The sequence below is a fragment of the Pocillopora verrucosa genome, chromosome 2, assembly GCF_036669915.1.
Source record: "Pocillopora verrucosa isolate sample1 chromosome 2, ASM3666991v2, whole genome shotgun sequence".
In the NCBI taxonomy this organism is placed as follows: domain Eukaryota; kingdom Metazoa; phylum Cnidaria; class Anthozoa; order Scleractinia; family Pocilloporidae; genus Pocillopora; species Pocillopora verrucosa.
Genome location: NC_089313.1, coordinates 11,103,036 through 11,122,301, shown reverse-complemented (window position 1 = coordinate 11,122,301; position 19,266 = coordinate 11,103,036). Strand labels below are relative to the sequence as shown.

The window sequence follows — 19,266 nt, the reverse complement described above, 5'->3', positions numbered from 1 at the left end:
TGAGGGTGAGGCGAAACGTGACATAAGAATGGAAAATAGGAGAATTTGGCTCGTGCAGGCAAAGAAAGATTTGAATTGCAGCGTCTAAATTTGATAAATTTTGCAACCGGAAATTTGAGAAAAGCAGGATTTCATTTTGTACTGATTTTGTAGAACGCCTGACTATGCGTTTATTATTCTGCGGAGTTGGATGATTACCATGATCATTCTGGATTTCTCCGTGACTCGAGCCAAGTCACGAAGTGAGACCGAAAAACTCTCGGGAGTCTCTCTTGAGTTTTTTTTTGTAACTTTAATCTTTACAACGCAAGTTTTGATCAAAATAATTGATCTTTTCCCATTAAATAACACATCTTCAGAAAGAGTTCAAGTCTCCATGAACATACCGACCCAAATGATTTTGGTTTTTCGTGTTATAAACATGATCATTTCAAAGGATTTATAATCGAAAAGGGAGCCAAAGATTCCATACTAGTAACGCAACCTTACATGCTGTAGGACTACAACTAACAAGTTGACAAACATGTTTCATTTCCACATTACTTTATCCACAAGTTGGCCATAGGTTTCCTTTGATTATGATATTGTATAAAACCCCTTTAACGTAAGATTTTCTCTCACTATCTATTACTTACTCGACAAACCTTTCGACAGTTTTAGGAAAGGATGATAGAGTTTTATGTGGTAACCCAAGTCGTCTTTTGTAGTACGTTTAAAGCTTTACTTACAATCGAAAATGCCTCCCAATAGTCTGTTTAGAAGCCTAGTTCTCTATTTTGCTACTAATATGCAGCATTCTGTACAGGACAGACCTTTTGAAACCCTTTGATTCACAGAAGTGATCTTTAACATGTACTTTGAAATATTGACAAATTATCCAGAAAGCACGTGAAGAGAAATGATAGAATGATTAGTTGAAAGAAGGTTTTCAAGAGCCTGTCCACGAGAGCACCGGGCAGTCGTGCTACATGCCATTTCACCGATTTCATTGAAACTTTGCCAGTTTAAAGGGTCTACCTCAAAACTCAAAAAGACAAACCGGTTTCTGTTTTGGTTTTTTCCGGGGGGAGATAGACCACCCCCCCGGTTTTCTTGGTTTTCACCAAGGAAATCGCTTCAAAATAGGTAAAATGTATGAAGCTCTCACTGCGATGGTATTTAACCAATTACTCTGAGGGTTTGCACACATATTTTTCCATCCTTATTTAATGTTCGCCACAAGTACCAGTCAATTTGATTGACGGCTTGTCAATCAACAGAGGCAAAGAAACGAGTGTGTTTTTAGACTTTTCGATTCATCCAAATATTTGACAACTTTGAGGTCAAATATCTCCCCTTGCCAGAAAGCTACAACACTAATCTTGATTCCCCTTTATAATCCATTATTTCATCTCTGAAAATCATCAAAAAAATCTTTGGGCGCTACCGTATTTTTGTCTTGGATGCCTTTTAAAATCTGCGACTGTGACAAGTTTCTCTCAACTACACCTGTCACGCAATTCTTGCTTTAGGCGGTCGCTTGACCAAATAAACCTACATTTTTTGGCTCTTTATACAAGATGATTGATCAAGAAAGGTGAAAAATGTGAAAAACTCTCGAGATTTTTTGTAGGAATGGAAAATTTCACGTTTAGAGAGATGCATGTGGGCGAAAAATCGAAGAGAAAATCGTAGCGTTTCTTTCTTCAGTCGTTTATTACTTTGAAGATTTGCTAAAATCAGTAAATATGGCTTTTGTACGGCGCAAAACATTCATTAGTCTATAATTGGATTGTTTATCATCATCATTGCTCATTTTAGGAGCTTTTAAAGTCTCATGCTGCGTGTTTGTTGACATCACTACAAGTTCCAGTTTGCTACAACTTCGGCTTTTACGACGAGAAATTCTGCGCTCTCGCTTGAGAGCAAATATCAATAGTTCTATCAGACTAAAAACTGTGTTTCTATCCCGAAAATAAAATTAAAATAGAGTTGTCGTTGTCACTTAGCGCCATCGAACATTTCCATGCAGAACTCCGTTAAGCTAACATCTGTTGCGTGACCCGAAGACTCTCCTTAGGAATTATTCAAGCGCGTTGTTCATGCTGTCTGCTGATAGCAATGAATAAGGTAGCAATCTGATAGCAATTTCAGAATAATCTGCAGATCTCTATGATTATTTGCCTACTTCGATCGTAAAATATCTGCATATTTTTTCAAGTATTCTATTACTTCATATAGATCTACATCTCTCTAGATCGAGTGTTGCCGGCGTTTAATTGCGTGACTTGTAAAATTTATTAAGAATGATCCAGCAGTATTTTGACCAGTAGGCTTCCTGCAAATTTCCCTTGATAAAATCAGTTGTTTTCGTGAGCAAAGACAATAAATATGAAAGAAAAGTGAGATGCAAATGTCGTTATTATTTTTTTTTTTTAGCTTAATAGCAGCTGTACCCTCTGCAGCAGTCTTCGTCTAAATTTTGCAAGGTCCCTCCTTATCTTCTGCCTTGTTCGGTCAGTTTCGACTTCTGAAGCTAGATCATCGGCATCGGCCTCTTCCTCATCATTCATATTTACAGAGAGGGACCTCGCCAGTAAACCAATTTTTGTTACGGCAGATAACCGCCTGAAGTATCGAGCGATTTGCTCTATCAACCGGTCAGTCTTAGACAACATTTCTGGCTCGTGTCGTCTCTTAAACTCGATATTTGGGAAGTTACATTAGAGGCGGTTGCCTTGCAAGTTTCCTCCACTGTCCAGCACACGTCTAGGAGATAATTCTTTGCTTTCTGAGAAAAGGTGGCTGTTTTTTTTTGTTTTCCAAAGAGCCCATCCAAAGTCCACTTGGCCAGTTAGGGATTGTTCGTCAGAATTTTACCTGAGGTCCGTCCTTGAACGTAGCCATCCCCTATAGAATGGCAAGCCGGTCTTCGTCTATTTCCTCTTGATCTTATCATAAGCGGATTCTTTTTTGTCAGCTTCACCGTGTTTGTCTTTGTTAGGGTGCTTTTGGATGGCAGTCAATGACTGAAACGTCTCGATACGTTCTTCCTTTTAGCAAGAATATCTCGCTTTCTTGTTCTGTCTGTGACGGATTGGATATAGTTCTCGCAATGACCCGCGTTCAGAGATCTGTGCACGTTACCGATGACCACCCGCTTCTACGATTAGTTTCTGAAGGTTTCTAATGTGATGAGCCTAGTGAGACCCTGAGGTGCTCCAAACTGTGTCAGTTGGTCTGAGCTCTAAACTTGTCGCAGTTCTTAAGTCAGAGGGAGGATCGCCCACCTCTATTTATGTGAGCGCCTCTACAGTACCTGCGTACCCCTAGCAATCATATGATATAAAGTTCATCTCAGTCACAAATCACCAGTTAGGAAAACTGATGTCCAGATAAGCGCTCTTCTTGCCCTTCTTCCTTATTCATTGCCGACTCCAAGATAGCAGTTACAGTACGCGTTCTATTAGGTTTACAGTCACCTTGCCACCAGGAAGACTCGCCACCAGCTTTGTTTTCTTCTGCCATCTTCAGATTCACCTCTCTCTCAGCTTTACGTCTCCGATTTTTATGAGGAGGATAGTGGCATTTACGAACCCGAAGGTCTGAATCTCACACTAAGTTGTGCACGATATTTGAGGCATATCGTGAAATCGCGGTCTTCGTAACTCTCCAAATAAGCCAATACGCGCTAGAACAAGCTTCTTCTCGGACGAAACGCATGTTTGGGATACATCGACGTCTCTCAATTTTTTTTTTTTAAGCTGTACACCCACGAATTTATAGGTATGAGCTGTTGCCGTCCCTGGCCAGCGCGAGAAAAATAACATTTGGTTCTACAGTTAGTTGCAAATGAGCAAGACAACTGCACCATCTTGACTCCATCAATTCGAGTGTTAGGTTAAATTGAGGGCTTTTTAGACACTTGATTTCTTACATGGCATCACTATGAAGACGTAATACAACTGATACACCTACATTACATAGGATTAACAATGTCTGTTGCGCTGTTGCGAGAAGGAGGAAAATATTATCGGAAGTGTAAACTCTTTAAGAGTTTCAGAGACGTTTCAGAGATGTCTATCTTCGGCTGTCACAAAAAATTGACCCCCACTTAAATTCACCGGGAAAAATTACAAACTCCTTGTTGAAAAAATTGGAATTCATTTGACCGATACGCCGGTTGTTTCAATTTTGCTTTTTCCTCGCGCTGTTATAAAACAGTTCATAAATTGACCAATAAATAAAATATTTTGAACTACCGTTCGGAATTTGCCTTTTCTTTTCTGCGTGCAAATCAAGGGTAGCCAAAGTTTTTAAAAAATATGACAAGAATTCCATGGGGTTCACCTCGATAATTATCGTCGGTCAGAGTCAAGACGCGCCAAGCTAAGCGACATCGCCCTCGAGTAAAATAATTTTCCAAAGAATAAATGTGGCGTGCGTGAGGAAACGCACATTTTTTTTCATTATTGTGATCAAAGCCCAATGATGTACCTAAATGGATAGTTACGGTATCAAAACCATTGATTATGACAGGGTAAGCTAAATTTTTCTGTCGAGGTCGACCTGACTTCACATTAAAAGCGTTTTTGACGGAACAAACAAGTGAGCATCACCGCACGAACTGAGAAAGTAAAAACTTGTATTTATCTCCCACACGTTTCGTCTGACAAGAGTAGACTTCATCAAGGATTTTTTCAAGTAGGGCAAATAAGCTTGCTCATATACAAATAGTAAATAAGTTGTCTCTTTACTATTGAAGCCAGTGGATAGAATTCGTTAGCTGCGCCCACGGTGTGATATATGCGTGATATTTTCCAGACGTTACATGTACGAGTACGTGATCCGTTTGAGGGTCACAGATTTAGTGTAAATATTTGACCCCTCAACATCACGTAATGTCTCTAGTTTACAGAGGTCTTAGAACGTTTCATTACATGGATTTGCCTTCTGCGGGTAGATGGCTAAAAGCAAATTTCTCAGGCGTAATTGCCTTTGATTTCTCAATTGATGTTGTCGCAAACACAGTTTTTGGGAGTCACGAAACAAAAAAACTTATCAGGACCTAGTTTCATGTTCTAATGGAAATAGATAGCAAATAAAAACACATTCTCTTGAGAAATAAAGTTATAAATAACAGGGGTTCTCTGAAACAAATAGTGATAGAAAAGGGTTTAAGTTCTGGTCAATATTGACTTTTCACAGCCTACTTCCAAATCTGAGGGAACGCGCTGAAGGAATAAAAAAACATAAATGTGTGATAATGCAAGGCAGAGAATAAAAATACAAATAAAGAAAAAGAAGCAAACATAGGAACCTGTGTTGCAGCGTGCAGATATCTTTTGAGCCAGACCTGCACACCTAAGCCCGACACCACCCAAAGAAACTCGAAAGAGTGCTGTATATGAACTGGCACGCACGTGCACGCAGGAAAGGCCATGACAATCGGCGAAAATAATAGCAAATGTAGATGATATTTGCAGTCAAAAAACAGGAAAATAAGATAAAAGAAGGATTAAGAACTTTCTAGAAGTGTCTTCTTGAAAAAAAAAAAGATCAACAATTTTTACTTCTCATGAAAGGTCACGCAGTCACGCAACAAATACTACTTCTACGTGGAATTTCTTGATGGTGGAAAGTGGAAAAACATTTTCCAGTCTTATTTTTTGGAAACATGACGCAGTTACAATGAATTTTATGGGGCTATTGATATTTCCTATCAAATAAGGGGGACAGAGTTTCCCGTCATCCGCGGTATGGAAAAGCCGAAGTTGTTACACACAGGAACTTGTAAGTCAACAAGCACGCGACATGACTTTAAAATCTCCTCTCCTGTTACAGTTTCCTTATTATTTGTGCGATAATGATAATAGACGATCAAATTATAGGCTAATGAATGTTTTGTTCTGTAACAAGAGCCCTATTTCCTGATTTTAGCAAATCTCCAAAGTAATAAACGACAAGAGAAAGAAACGCTACGATTTTCCCATCGATTTTTCGCCCACATGCATCTCTCTAAACATGAAATTTTCCATTCCTACAAAAAATCTCGAGAGTTTTTCACATTTTTCACCTTTTTTGATCAATCATCTTGTATAAAGAGCCAAAAAATGTAGGTTTATTTGGTCAAGCGACCGCCTAAAGCAAGAATTCACAGTCGCAGATTTTAAAAGGCATCCAAGACAAAAATACGGTAGCGCCCCAAGATTTTTTTGATGATTTTCAGAGATGAAATAATGGGTTATAAAGGGGAATCAAGATTAGTGTTGTAGCTTTCTGTCAAGGGGAGATATTTGACCTCAAAGTTGTTAAATATTTGGATGAATCGAAAAGTCTAAAAACACAGTCGTTTCTTTGCCTCTGTTGATTGACAAGCTGTCAATCAAATTGACTGATCCTTGCGGCGAACATTAACTAAGAATGGAAAAATATGTGTGCAAATCCTCAGAGTAATTGGTTAAATACCATCGCAGTGAGAGCTTCATACATTTTACCTATTTTGAAGCGATTTCCTTGGTGAAAACCAAGAAAAACCGGGGGCGGTGGTCTATCCCCCCGCCGGAAAAAACCAAAACAGAAACCGGTTTGTCTTTTTGAGTTTTGAGGTAGACCCTTTAAACTGGCAAAGTTTCATTGAAATCAGTGAGATGGCATGTAGCACGACTGCCCGGTGCTCTCGTGGACAGGCTCTTAACAAGTTGTCTGCATTCTATTATTGGTGGTATATATCTGGACCCTCATGGCCAGGGAAAGGCCTATGATTTTCCTTTAAAGATGAAAGCTTACCTTGAAAACTCACCAAAGCATTTCGTTGTGCAAGCAAGGAAACTTCTTCAAGCACCAAAAATGCCCCTTGAGATGGTATCTCTCACAATTAATACTAAAGCATGCATTGAAGAATATTTACCAACTTAACTTTTGGCTAATTAATAATTTTTGTAACACCAACGAGGCATTGATATTTGGTTGATAGAGGTACTTTTAAAGAAGGATATATAGTTTTTACATTTGAATGTGTTTAACACATAATACAACATGCTTGTCATCAATAACATTAAATTATGTTTTTATATGAAACTGATTGTGCTCAGAGGTGCTTTTAATTTACCATTTTGATTGATATTTATTTCCTCTAGTTTTCAGCTTTTGAAAGGTAGCAGAATTTGAAGTGAATACAAGTCAATGAGATATAAAAGTCAAGCCAAATAGAAGTTGTGCAGCAATGCCTCCCCTGTTGTTAGTGAAGGAGAGAAATAAGTTGGGTTTTGTTCATTTTGCAGAGTCCTTTCTTCCTCTGTATTTCTTTGCAAATCCCTCATTTCATGTATCAGCTTTTGCGTTTCTTCCTCTAGTTCATTAAAATTTTTCTTTCAGTCTGAAAGCTCATCTCTTGTGAGATCAAGGTCCCTTTCCGCTCCTTCAATAGACACTAGTTCATTGTATAGAATGCTTAAAGTGAGATATTTTGACTGAAGCTGTTCCCTTTTTCTTCCTTTAGTTTGCCCATATTTGCTTGCCACAACTCTGGCTTCTCTTTCTAGCTTGCCTTGGATAGGGTAGCCTGTCTCTCAACTAACTCTAAACCATGATCTGGAAACCGTGGCATTAAGAAATTCAATATGATCACATCCATCCTGAACATTTTCATGCCATATCGTTAGTAATAGGTATGATATATTTACTGCCTGTTTAATATATGATAAAGTTGGATCTGGGACAAAGATTTTCCATTCATAGCTTCTCTGCATGTACCTTGAAATTACATCTGACATTGCTGTAATGTATTTTGGGTTTCTTATATTTTTATGTGAAGGATTCTGCATTTCTAAAATCAAATTTACAAGTGGGTAAATCTAGGCTTTCTATAACAAGTCCCATTTCCTCGATGTATTAGAACGCACGTGTCTGATGAACGGTTCATTCAAATCTCCAGTTCTTTCAATGGGTATACATTCTGTGCCCACACAGCCGAATAAGCCAGGTTACAAAGTTTGTTTTGGGAGAAAGAAGATGGAAGCCTGTCGTAAAGAAATTTTGCGCAAGACCACGGTGGTTTCTCGAACTCCACACACACTCATATCGGTCCATTTGCAGACGTATTTACAGGATAAAATTTGCCTTTTTTAAGTTTCCTTGGAACTTATTTCCTGCATGGGCAGAAGCCGCGAAATACATTAACAGAAACTACAACAACAGGAGAATGTTATGTGAGGTCGGGGAAACACTTTTTGTTATAAGACGCCTAACCTTACGACCTTTGATTGAGGATATCTCAGACAAATCTCAGACACTTGAACGAGTTACACTGGAGCAAAAACACCCTATTTGATACGCATTTGGACCTTACAAGGAAGTTTCGTTGATTTATCTATTTATATTTTCGAATTTGTCAGATGTTCTGGAAAAAAAGATGAGGTCGGGGAAACATGCGCAGCATCTCGAGGTATTTTTATTTTTCAATTTAGTTCATTGTTCCATACATGTTATTGTAACGCCCAGCCATTTCTAAATACTCCGTTCCCAAGCAGCAAACCACCACTGCCGCCATTTTGTCCGTCATTTCTGGCAATGAATCCAATTAATGAGGAGGAGTCAAAAATACCTTCTGACAATACAAATGCGCAACCAATGGCAAGTTGTTAGCAAGGAAAAGGAAAGGATTTAAAAAACAAAAACAAAGGAACAATGAGGATGGGACACAGTCCGTTGCTAAGGTCCTTTTGTTCTGTGCGCATAACTTTCATCAATATTCTGTTACTCTTTCCTGCATAATTCCCTTTTGTTTAAAAAAAAAAAAAAATTCTGTTACTCTTTCCTGCATAATTCCCTTTTGTTTAAAAACAAAAATAAAGGAACAATGAGGATGGGACACAGTCCGTTGCTAAGGTCTCCGATAATTCCATTACTGCTGCCGTAAAAAATTCGATTGATTACAAATTCGTGCTCTTCTTTTGTCACAGTTCATTCGTGCCTTTTGTTCTGTGCGCATAACTTTCATCAATATTCTGTTACTCTTTCCTGCATAATTCTCTTTTGTTTATGTCCCTTGTATTAGTCTTTACCGCGGATTTTATTCATTCGGATCAACCGTTTAACTATTCGAACCGTCTAACTGTTTATACCTTCTCTGTCGATCGCTTTATGCCGCTTTACGTTGCTTTACGTCGCTTTACATCGTCTTTAATTTGGCAGTTGACCCACATCTCGTGCGACGTTTGTAAGTGTCTTTTGTTTACCTTTATTTTTGTTTTCTCGTTTGTTAATTTCTTTACCTTGAATTGTGACAACTATAACTTGTAATCCATTTCTTGCAACCGGTTACGTATTTATTACTGAACTTCGTTTCGTTTAGCCATTTTGGAAGTGAAGTTGGACATGTAACGAGCATTTGTGGCTACAACACTGATGTACAACCCTATCAACTGGAGCTTCCTTAGCAAAGACAAATATATGTTGTAAAAAGCTAGAAAAAGCCGTTGGCCATCCAGCAGTGGTCAAGTTATTCTGTAGGGCCACCTCAAAAGCTATGAAGGCCAACCTCAAAGCCAGCCTGAAGCATTCGCCAGACCAAGTCGTTCTCTATGTCGGCTCCAATAACCTTAAATATAAAAAGTGTTGCAAGATGCTGAATCAATCATAGACAAATCGAAAATTCATCCGACGCCACCTCCGCTATATCGAGGCTTACTTCCACATGGGATGAACTCACTAGAGCAGTGAAAGATGCGAATAAACATCTAAAGAGCTACTGCCGTCAGAATGGATGGAAACTTATCCAGCATCTAAAGATAATAGAGAATGGCCTAATCAAGGGAGGACTGCATCTTAGTTATAAAGGTAATCAAAACATTTTCAACAACTTTAATGCGCTCTCCGCAGATTTCCTGCGTGCTCAGTGTATTAAATCCAACAGTGAATCCCGTATACTGAATGAATGTGGTAGAGAGGGTCCAACATAGGTTTGGCAGGATGCAGGATGAGGCTTAGGAATACAAGATAGGTTAAAGGTGAGATGCGGGATGAAGATAGGAAGGCGAGACCGGGACATACTCCGATTCGAATGCGGGATAGGGGTTGGGACAGGTATAGGCGAGCTCATAAAAAGTATTTCTTTGCTTTAGAAACGGGCTTAATTAATGCTCCCGTGTAAATTGAGGTTGACATGCCTAGATGATTCAGTAGTACGTCCAGTTTTCTCTGTATTAGCTACAAATGTTTACACGAAACACCATGGTATATTCAGTTTTCTCGCCCTCGCAATTTTCTCTCACGAGTATGTCTGAGTGATCATTTGTTTCTGTACGATATTATCGGTTTTTTGAGGATTTCTCTCAGCAATTGTTGTTGCTGTACTAAATGCCACTTGCTCATAGGGAGTTTTTGTAAGGTTTGGAGATTTGAAACTGTTGGATAGTATTGTCGGTCAGCGCAGGAAAGGGCTTGAACTTTATTACAAATGATATATTTCTATTATCAAAATACGATGGAACTACAACTGATAGGATTTTCCTACGATAAGAAAAGCGCAAATGTAGTCGTGTGGAAAGACAAGGAGTATGAGTACATCTCAAGCGCGTGAAATAACAACAATAAGGAGCTCACCATTCTTCGCTTACGAAATGTCAGCTGAAAGGAATGTTGAAAAATCGTGTACGGTATGGGAACAGGCCCTCTAATCAGCATTATTTATAACTTAAATAATAATAATACTACTAATAATAATAATGACAATAATAATTACAAAGTTTATGTAGCGCCATTTCCATCTAGCCCAATGGCGCTTTACAATAAGTAAAGAAATAGAAAACTAAATCTAACCTGCTTATGATGAACAAATATGTGAATACATGATTTAAGAATATCTGATGAAGCACTATTAAAATCATATGAACCTCTTACGAGGGCCATATCTATTGCTCAGAAAAATAAAATAACATAAAATAATGCACAAAAAATGGTCTATTCAGGAAAACTCGCTGAGCACTGAGGTGGATAATTTCTAATTTTAATTACAGCTATTATCTATACCTTTTAGCACGTTAAAAGTGGGGGCATATAAATCTCTAACGAAACAGAGCTACACTTAGTCTTTCGAGTCCCAATGAAACCCAAAATCCTTGAAATTTCAAGGTTTCAATGATACTAGAGGTCTGAGAACTAATTTTACATACTGGCTTGGCCTCTTGATCGAAATTTGCATTAAGATGTCGGGTTGAACCGCTGTTTTGTGGTAATGAGGTTAGCATCGTAGCAATCGTAATGTAGGCAGAATCTTTTTGTTAAGTCTCTTGGTTTTTTCACAAAAGAAAAGTTGAAGCTCTTAATTCGGAGAATGGGCTATTTTTGGTGGAAAAATCAGCATCTTTCCAAAGTGCCAGAGGCTTGTTCACGTCTCTGATCTTAGAAATCTTGTACTGCGCTGGTTTACTCTTGACTTGGGAAACATTTTCAAGTAAAGATTTCTTGCCATTAGGGTTTTAGCTGGTGATGGGAAGGGTCGTAATGAAGCGGGAACGGCCTCACGAGGATAAAGACCTCGAAGGAAAAAGAATATCGAGTGAGTTCCCTCCAGTTTACAGTGTTTGTGGCCGAAGGCGAAGTCTGGGGAACATACGGACACTTGAACACAGGAGCTTATGTGTTGTTTCAACCTGCCCCCCTCCTACCTGGTACGACTCAGGTGCATTTGACTGTCGTCCGTGCCAAGGGAGTAAGGAATTAAAAAACCTTACCCTCCCAGGGTGGTTAATTTAAAGCGGAGGTGTCAAGTGTTTCTATAGGGAATACAAGTGTCTTATTTTTAAGGTCAAGGAGTTGAAAGGTATTGAGTTCGCTATTGTGAAAGAATTAAACATTCTTAAAGATGAGCAAGGAACATGTTACCATGATCTTAATAGTTATCACTGGCTTTACAGAAGTTTAAAGACCACATTTAATAGCGGTGATACAAGTAGATTTGCTCTCACACTGCAGTGATGCACTCTGAATGAGAGTCATCTGCATTGCGATGAACGGTGACCATTTTGATGTAAGGCCATACACTTTACCTTCTTTTTTCGTCACCAATTAAACGAGTTATAAAGTTTTTAAAATAGTCAAATCAATTGCTTATTAATGAGTAGAAAGTCGTGTTCCCTGATCTTGCCTTCTACAAAACAAATAGGTCCACACTGCTTTCGTGTGTCTTGGACAACAACAACAATAATAATGATAATTAACATTTCTAGAGCACCAAAATTATAAAAATATTCTAAAGCACCCTACAAAATATTCTATAAAATATTAAAAGAATTAAACGATAAAATATGAAAAATATGAAAGCTACTTCCGGTCTGAGGGGGTCAACAGTGTGGACTTATCTTTGTTGTTGGATTAACTTTGGCAGAACTCTTAGCTGGATAAATATTTGATAAATTTAGTGGGTTTATCAGGCACAAAATATGCACACAATATCACATTGCAGCTAGTAAGCTGAATTGCAGAAAATTTAAAGTAATTTTGGAAAAAATTTAATATTATGCATGGTCCTTAAAAACTATTATACATGGTAAAATTTGCATTACAAAATCTATGTTTATTAGTATCAAATTTACTAATTAAGACTTAGTTTATGCAAAACTGATATTTACTCATTGAAAATCTTTTATGACTAGTTAAAACTAGGAATTGTCTTTTTCATACACAGATGGTATTAAAGAACATTAATTTTGTATCTGTCAATTCTTGTGAACAGTCTTTGGAAGGTTTGAGTTTTCCATGTGCTGTACTTTGGTTGGGGCTTGAGTGGTAGCTTTAACCTTGGCATTTAAAGCAGACACATGAAGGCTCTCCCAAAGGGGAATATAAAGAATAAAAAGGATCACTAGGCAAAGATATGTATGAACTTGTAACTGTGGAAGAAGGGATTGCTTCTTTCAGATGAGTTTATGGCTAAATGTCTTCATGATCTACCATTTGCTCCTTAATAACCTCAAGTCTCCAAGTAGGGAGATTGGGTGGGTGCATTTATTTCTCATCTGTATGTTTGGCCTGAATTAGAATTGCTTTCCTTGCTGGTTAACTTGAACCTTCTTTGCCTTTGTGTCTTTCCAGTCTCCCAGAGTAACCATGCAGTAGTTTATTTCCTCTCCTAGAACACTATTCTGAGTAAACTTGCAATTAATGATTATAAAAGCTATTTATAATGGTTTTTAGGAAAGTACAGACTAAATTACGAATAAAATTATTTAGAATTACAACATGCTTTAAAATCTACAAGTGTACAAACTAGTGAAAATTGAAATGTGTGAGTGAAAATATGGTGGTCTTTGATGATATCTTTGGCAGCTAACAGTTCCATGATAAAAATGTAACACTGTAGAAACCACAGCACAGGGAATCACTTTCACATCAGGACATTTATGCTTTGGGCACTGAACCCAAACCAGATAATTGATGCATTCATTTCAGTTCTGTGTAACTTGACATTACGAGGGTGGGGTGCAACAATTCCACAAAAACCTGGGGAAAGCAGTTATCCTTTTATCGGTCAACGTTCTTGTTGCCAGTCAAACCAGGAGTTCTCGTCAAGGGGACAAAATCTGAGTTTCTTTGCTGAATCTCCAGCTTGGATAGAGTGGTGTAAGATGGCTATCAAGTTCTTTTTCATGGTGTAAACAGCTACATTTATCTCACTATCGGATGGATTTGAGGTTGACAGAACGTTATGTGTAATGGTTAGACCATGATATCTCTGAATCTTCTTTACTTGTTTGTCTGAGGTGGCCACGTCCTCCAACTGGCTTTTTCATGTGAAAAACACTTGCCTCAAGGAAATTGTAGGGCATTAGATATACAGGACAAGCAGAAAGCAAAAAATTATTGATTGAATCACTGAAGTAATTTATAGTAGAGCAAACATTGCCAAACAATAAATCAACAACTATGTACCTACTGTCTTATGCACATAGTCAAACAGAAACTGTACAATAAAATTGAAACATTTTTCAGAGAACTGTTCAGAACAGTTGAAGTTGGCCACATGTTAAATAATAGAGATAGTTGAGGAAAACGGGCTTAGATATACTAGCTCATATACTTTTCTTTTAAAATCCCTTTCTTCATCTGAGCTTTATGATCAATAGTCTGATAAAGCCAGGTTGAATCTAGACTCACCGATTGGTCGATCAATGTCAGATTCAAAGAAAGATGACCTTATTAATATATCGGGTGTTGTTTTAACGCCTCTTGGGGGTTAGAATTGTGTCATAGATAGCTGCTAATTCGTAACCATTGTCTCTGTTTAACGCCGGTTTCGTAAGTTTAATTTGAATAGCTTCTTTTATCCTGCGTTTGAAGGTGTTAACTTCGGTTGATAGTACTTTTGTCTTATTTGGGTCCACCGAGTGGCCCTCTAGGCGACAATGCTCGTGAACAGCTGATGAACTTCTTGATTGGTGTTCTTTCACTCTGATTTCCAGAGCGCGGGCCGTTTCGCCAACGTACTCCTTGTTACACTTCTCACAATGGATCTGGTACACAGTACCGCATTTCTTGAGATTGACAGTTGTGTCCTTGACACGTACCAATTGTGATCTTAAAGAATTGACGGGTTTATGAATAAGTGTAACATCGTGTGACTTGAACGCTCTTTGCAGGCGTTCCGAGATACCTTTGATGTATGGCGTTGATGCATAGATTTTCTTCTCGTTTTGAGGCTCTTCGGTATCTTCTGTTGTAGATTTTGGATGTGGTATTGTTAGCATCCATTCTGGATAGTTATTCATTTTTAGAGCTTGCTTGACATGCTGTGTTTCTCTAGTTCTGTCCTCGTTTTCCGTAACCAAGGTCTGAGCTCTCAACATAAGGGTGTTAACCACAGCTCTTTTGTGTTGTAGATGATGGTTTGACTGGAAGTTTAGGTACTGGTCCGTGTGCGTAGGTTTGCGGTACACGGAGATCTTGGTAGAACCATCTTGGTTAATACTCACACAGGTATCAAGGAAAGGAATCCTGCCATCCTTTTCTTGTTCCGAAGTGAACTAGATGTGTTGGTCAATGGAGTTTAGATGTTCTGAGAAGGAATCGACGGCGTTTTTCGTGAATCTTGGCCATCGTGTCATCAACATATCGATACCACATAGTTGGAGGGGTGGGGGCGGTGTCCAGAGCTCTGCTCTCGAAACTGTTCCATAGTAGAGATTGGCCACTACAGGGGAAATTGGAGACCCCACTGCGGCTCCTTTCTTTGTTTATAGAATTCACCCTGGAATGTGATCTTTGCAGAGAAGAAACTCTCCCACACCTGTATGTGCTCGAGAGGCACATCTCTAGTAAACAGATAATTGGGCGATATCTAACGGGCATCTGTCCGGTAAGCTCTGGTCACTTCCCAGTTTGGCTCTGACAACTGGAATGGCTTCATTGATCGGAATGCTGGTAAACAGTGAGAGGAAACATCGTATGAAACGAGTTTCTGTCCAGGGGGTACTTCAAGTTCTGCAATCTTGTTGACAAAGTCTTCACTGTTAACGATGTGATGACTGTTGAGGCCAACAAGAGGTTTCATAATCTTAGCAAGGAACTTGGCAGTGTCGTACATCACGCTACCAATGCTCGAAACTATTGGCCGTAGCGGTACGTCTTTCTTGTGAATCTTGGGTAGCCCGTAGAACTTTGGGACATTCTCTGCTGTGGGGTACAGTTGATTGTAAAGATAATTAGGGATTCTCTCTTCTTTGCGCCACTCCTTCAAGGTTTGAATGAGTTTGTTTTTGATGGCTCTGGTTGGGTCAGATGTTAATTTTTCATACGTATTGGTATCGTCTAGGAGAGCCTTCACCTTGTTGTGATAATCTTGTTTGTTTAGGATTACCGTAGTGCGCCCTGTGTCCGCTAGTAAGATTACAATTGAATCGTCTTTCGCCAGAGCCTTAATGGCTTCCCTTTCAGCTCTGCTGATGTTTGGTCTTGGGGGTTTTGCTCTTGCTTACGATTTTAAATCTACTTCATTTCTCAGGCTCTCGGCTTGGCTTTTCTCTTTTTAGTTGATTACAGGCCAGTTCAGTGGCTGTCACGATCTCATCAACTGGAATCTTTGATGGAGTTACGCTAAAATTCAGACCTTTCATGAGAACCGAGCGTTCACTGTCGGAAAGAGGGCGGTCAGAGAGATTCATAACCCACTTTGTCCGATCAATGTTGGTATCTCCAATGTTTGTCGTCGGTGACTGAATTTCTTCTTTACTGATCAGTGGGCGGTCAAACTTTTGCCTCTGGCGGCTCTTTGCCATCTCAAAGTGCGACGAATGTGTTTTCTCGAAGAGAGTTAGATTTTCGATTGTTTATCTCTGTTGACACCTTGGATTGTAAACTTGATTTCAGTTCTTTTACGCTCTCCTCGTACTTTCTGATCGTAAAGTTGCATTGTCTTATTCGTTCCTGAAGAAGTTTCTTCTCGGCATTATGAATAATCTTCATGGTCTTAACACCTTTCATACAGGTTCGTAGTTTTCAGGCTGTTTGGAGTAATGTTGTTATATCTGCATCGGATGTTAAAGTGCTTGTGATTCTGCCACCGAGCGAGCGATTTTCCAAGCGTTTTCTCTCCTTTCCTAACCATCTTTAGGACTCGCGTCCATGTTGTCGTAAGATACAATCAAAAACGTTAATTTCCTGCTCCGGTAGCATAATAAAAGTTAAAAATTTTTTTCCAAACTCGGAGCTAAAAGTTAAAACTTATGAAATATTTCGTCCGTATTTCGACGGACTTCATCAGTCAATGGTATGAATGTTTAAAAAGAGAAATTTTGAAAAGTTTTTTTTAACGCCTCTTGGGGGTTAGAATTGTGTCATAGATAGCTGCTAATTCGTATAATCATAGTAATGATAATTGTTATTTGTACTAATTGACCAAAAGCACCTATCAAAGTTGCTAATGCATATGTAAATTACATTATAAGTTTAATATTTGTTAATTCAGGAACAAATCTGAGGTGTTTGAAAGCTAAAAGGAATAACTCATTGAAAATGTCTAAACTTTATTCTTAAGGAAACTTAAGCATGCTACAGTTCTTATTTGGTCTATTTGTTTGGCCAGAGTGAGGGAGCAATGACTGAAAAAGTGCAATTTTCACAGGAGTCAAGACTATCCTCAGAGACCTAACAATTCCTTGTTGGTAGGGTGGAGTGGAGTGTCCAAGGCATGTTATTAATTAAGGAGTCTGCATCAACAACTTTATTCACAGGGGGTGTTTCTTTAGTTTGCCTTTCTTTTCTTTCTATAATGGTTTAGGACTTTTTACTGGTCATCTCAGAGGACAATCACTACCTCAAGAGAAAAGTCTCGGCAAGTTAGTTGTCATGTTGATTGTAGCTTGCTAGAGATCTATCTCATGAGCTCCCCTTCAAGACATGTGCCTCACGTAAAACTATACATAGATATACATATAGGAAGTCTGTGATCTGATTTTTCTGTTGTACAGTGCTTGATACGTAGAAGTAGAGCGCAATATTTATGAGATAGCGGAAAAAAACAGAGACTATACTTTCATCCCTACAAGCCCGTTTCGTGATTACTCACTCATCAGGGGATTTTATTGTGAAGAATATTCATAACCATCATTTATATAATTTACAAATTTGCATAAAGGCATGGCGGGAAATTTCAATGCTTTGTTCAATTGTTAATATACACAGTAATTGTTTGTTTCTGTGGTGGCATGAAGACACGTGTTCATTACGTTTATTGAGTGATGATAATTCAGGTTGGTGGATGATAAGTAATTTTTCTTTGAGGCAGAGGTTGCATCTTTTGCTTGCGTTGTCGTAGGGTGATCTTGATGAAAGGATGTGCCATAAAATAAAGTGGTCAATGTTATTTTCTTTAAGGGTCCAGGTATGTTTGCTGAGTTCGGTAGAGTTTCTGTGTTTTGTGTGTTGGAATGATGTGGTGTGGTTTCTGTATCTAGTCTTCAAGTCATTTTCTGTAAGTCTGATTTACGTTTCAGTGGTGCTGTTGTCCTTACGTGTGACGGTGGCTCGGTAGATTAGTGATAACTGGAGGCAGTTTCAGTTAAGTGGGCATGTGTTCTTCTGTTGGCAGCTCCAAGTTTTGGCGTCTTTTGTGTTGGTGTTATTTGCGGTGTCATTGAAGGGTTTGGATGAATTTAAAATTCGTTTGTTGTTGTTGTCGATGGTCTGCTTAGTGTTATTCATGCAGCTGTAGCAGGTTTTGATTGTGTTACGATTAAAGATTCTTTTAAGTTTGTGGTCTTTCGGGAAGTGCTTGTCTTCTATGGCAAGGAATCTGTGTCTGATATTGGTGCTGACATTTTTGCTGAATTGGGGGTTGCACCAGAGTATGTTGTTCCGTTGGCTGTCTTTTCGTTTGTTAGTTATGGGTGGTTCATAATGTAGAGTGGACTGGTATCCGCATTTGTCGAGTGCTTTTTGATATGGAGCCGCTCCTCCATATCAAAAGCACTTGATGAATGCTTTTTGATATGGAGGGGCGGCTCCATATCAATAAGCACTCGAAGAATGCAGATACTGGTACACTCTACACTACGAACCACCCACAACTAACAACCAAAAAGCAGATAACGGAACAACATACTCTGGTACAACCCCCCATTCAGCAAAATTGTCAGCACCAATATTGGACACCAATTCTCTGCCCTAGTAGACAAGCATTTCTCGAAAGACCACAAACTCAGAAGAATCTTTAATCGTAACACAATCAAAATTAGTTACAGCTGCATGAATAACACTTAACAGATCATGGACAACCACAACAAATGCGTTGTAAATTCATCCAAACACATCAATGACACCATAGATAACACCAACACAAAAGACAGCAAAACTTGCAGCTGCCGACAGAAGATCACATGTCCACTTAACGGAAACTGCTTCCAGTCATCACCAATCTACCAAGCCACTGTCGCACGTGAGGACAACACCACCGCTGAGACATACATCAGACTTACAGAAAACGACTTCAAGACTAGATACAGAAACCACACCGCATCGTTCTAACACACAAAACACAGAAACTCTACCGAACTCAGCAAACATATCTGGACCCTTCAAGAAAATAACATTGACCACTTTATTTCATGGGGCATCCTTTCATGAAGATCACCCTAAAACAGCGCAAGCAAAAGATGCAACCTCTGCTTCAAAGAAATATTACTTATCTTCCACCAACCTGAATTATCACCACTCAAGAAACGTAATGAAGTTGTCCACTGTGTAACAATGGAACAGAGAATTAAAATTTACCATGACGCCTATTTGCAGATT

The 19,266-nt window shown here is 38.8% G+C and overlaps 1 protein-coding gene across 1 annotated transcript; it reads right to left on the bottom strand.

Moving 5' to 3' along the window:
• Window positions 1-14,198: 14,198 nt before the first annotated feature.
• Window positions 14,199-16,253, bottom strand: LOC131780617 (uncharacterized). Its single transcript, XM_066162833.1, has 3 exons — window positions 16,016-16,253; window positions 15,350-15,855; window positions 14,199-15,002 (listed from the first exon to the last, which is right to left on the bottom strand). The coding sequence occupies exons 1-3, from the start codon at window positions 16,251-16,253 to the stop codon at window positions 14,199-14,201; spliced, it is 1,548 nt and encodes a 515-aa protein (XP_066018930.1).
• Window positions 16,254-19,266: the final 3,013 nt, after the last annotated feature.

Coding starts and splice junctions, on each gene's coding strand:
- LOC131780617 (XM_066162833.1), bottom strand. CDS start 16,253: ATGGCAAAGAGCCGCCAGAGGCAAAAGTTTGACCGCCCACTGATCAGT. Junction 15,856..16,015: donor GACAGCCACTGAACTGGCCT/GTAATCAACTAA, acceptor TAATCTTACTAG/CGGACACAGGGCGCACTACG. Junction 15,003..15,349: donor TGTCAGAGCCAAACTGGGAA/GTGACCAGAGCT, acceptor CAACACATCTAG/TTCACTTCGGAACAAGAAAA.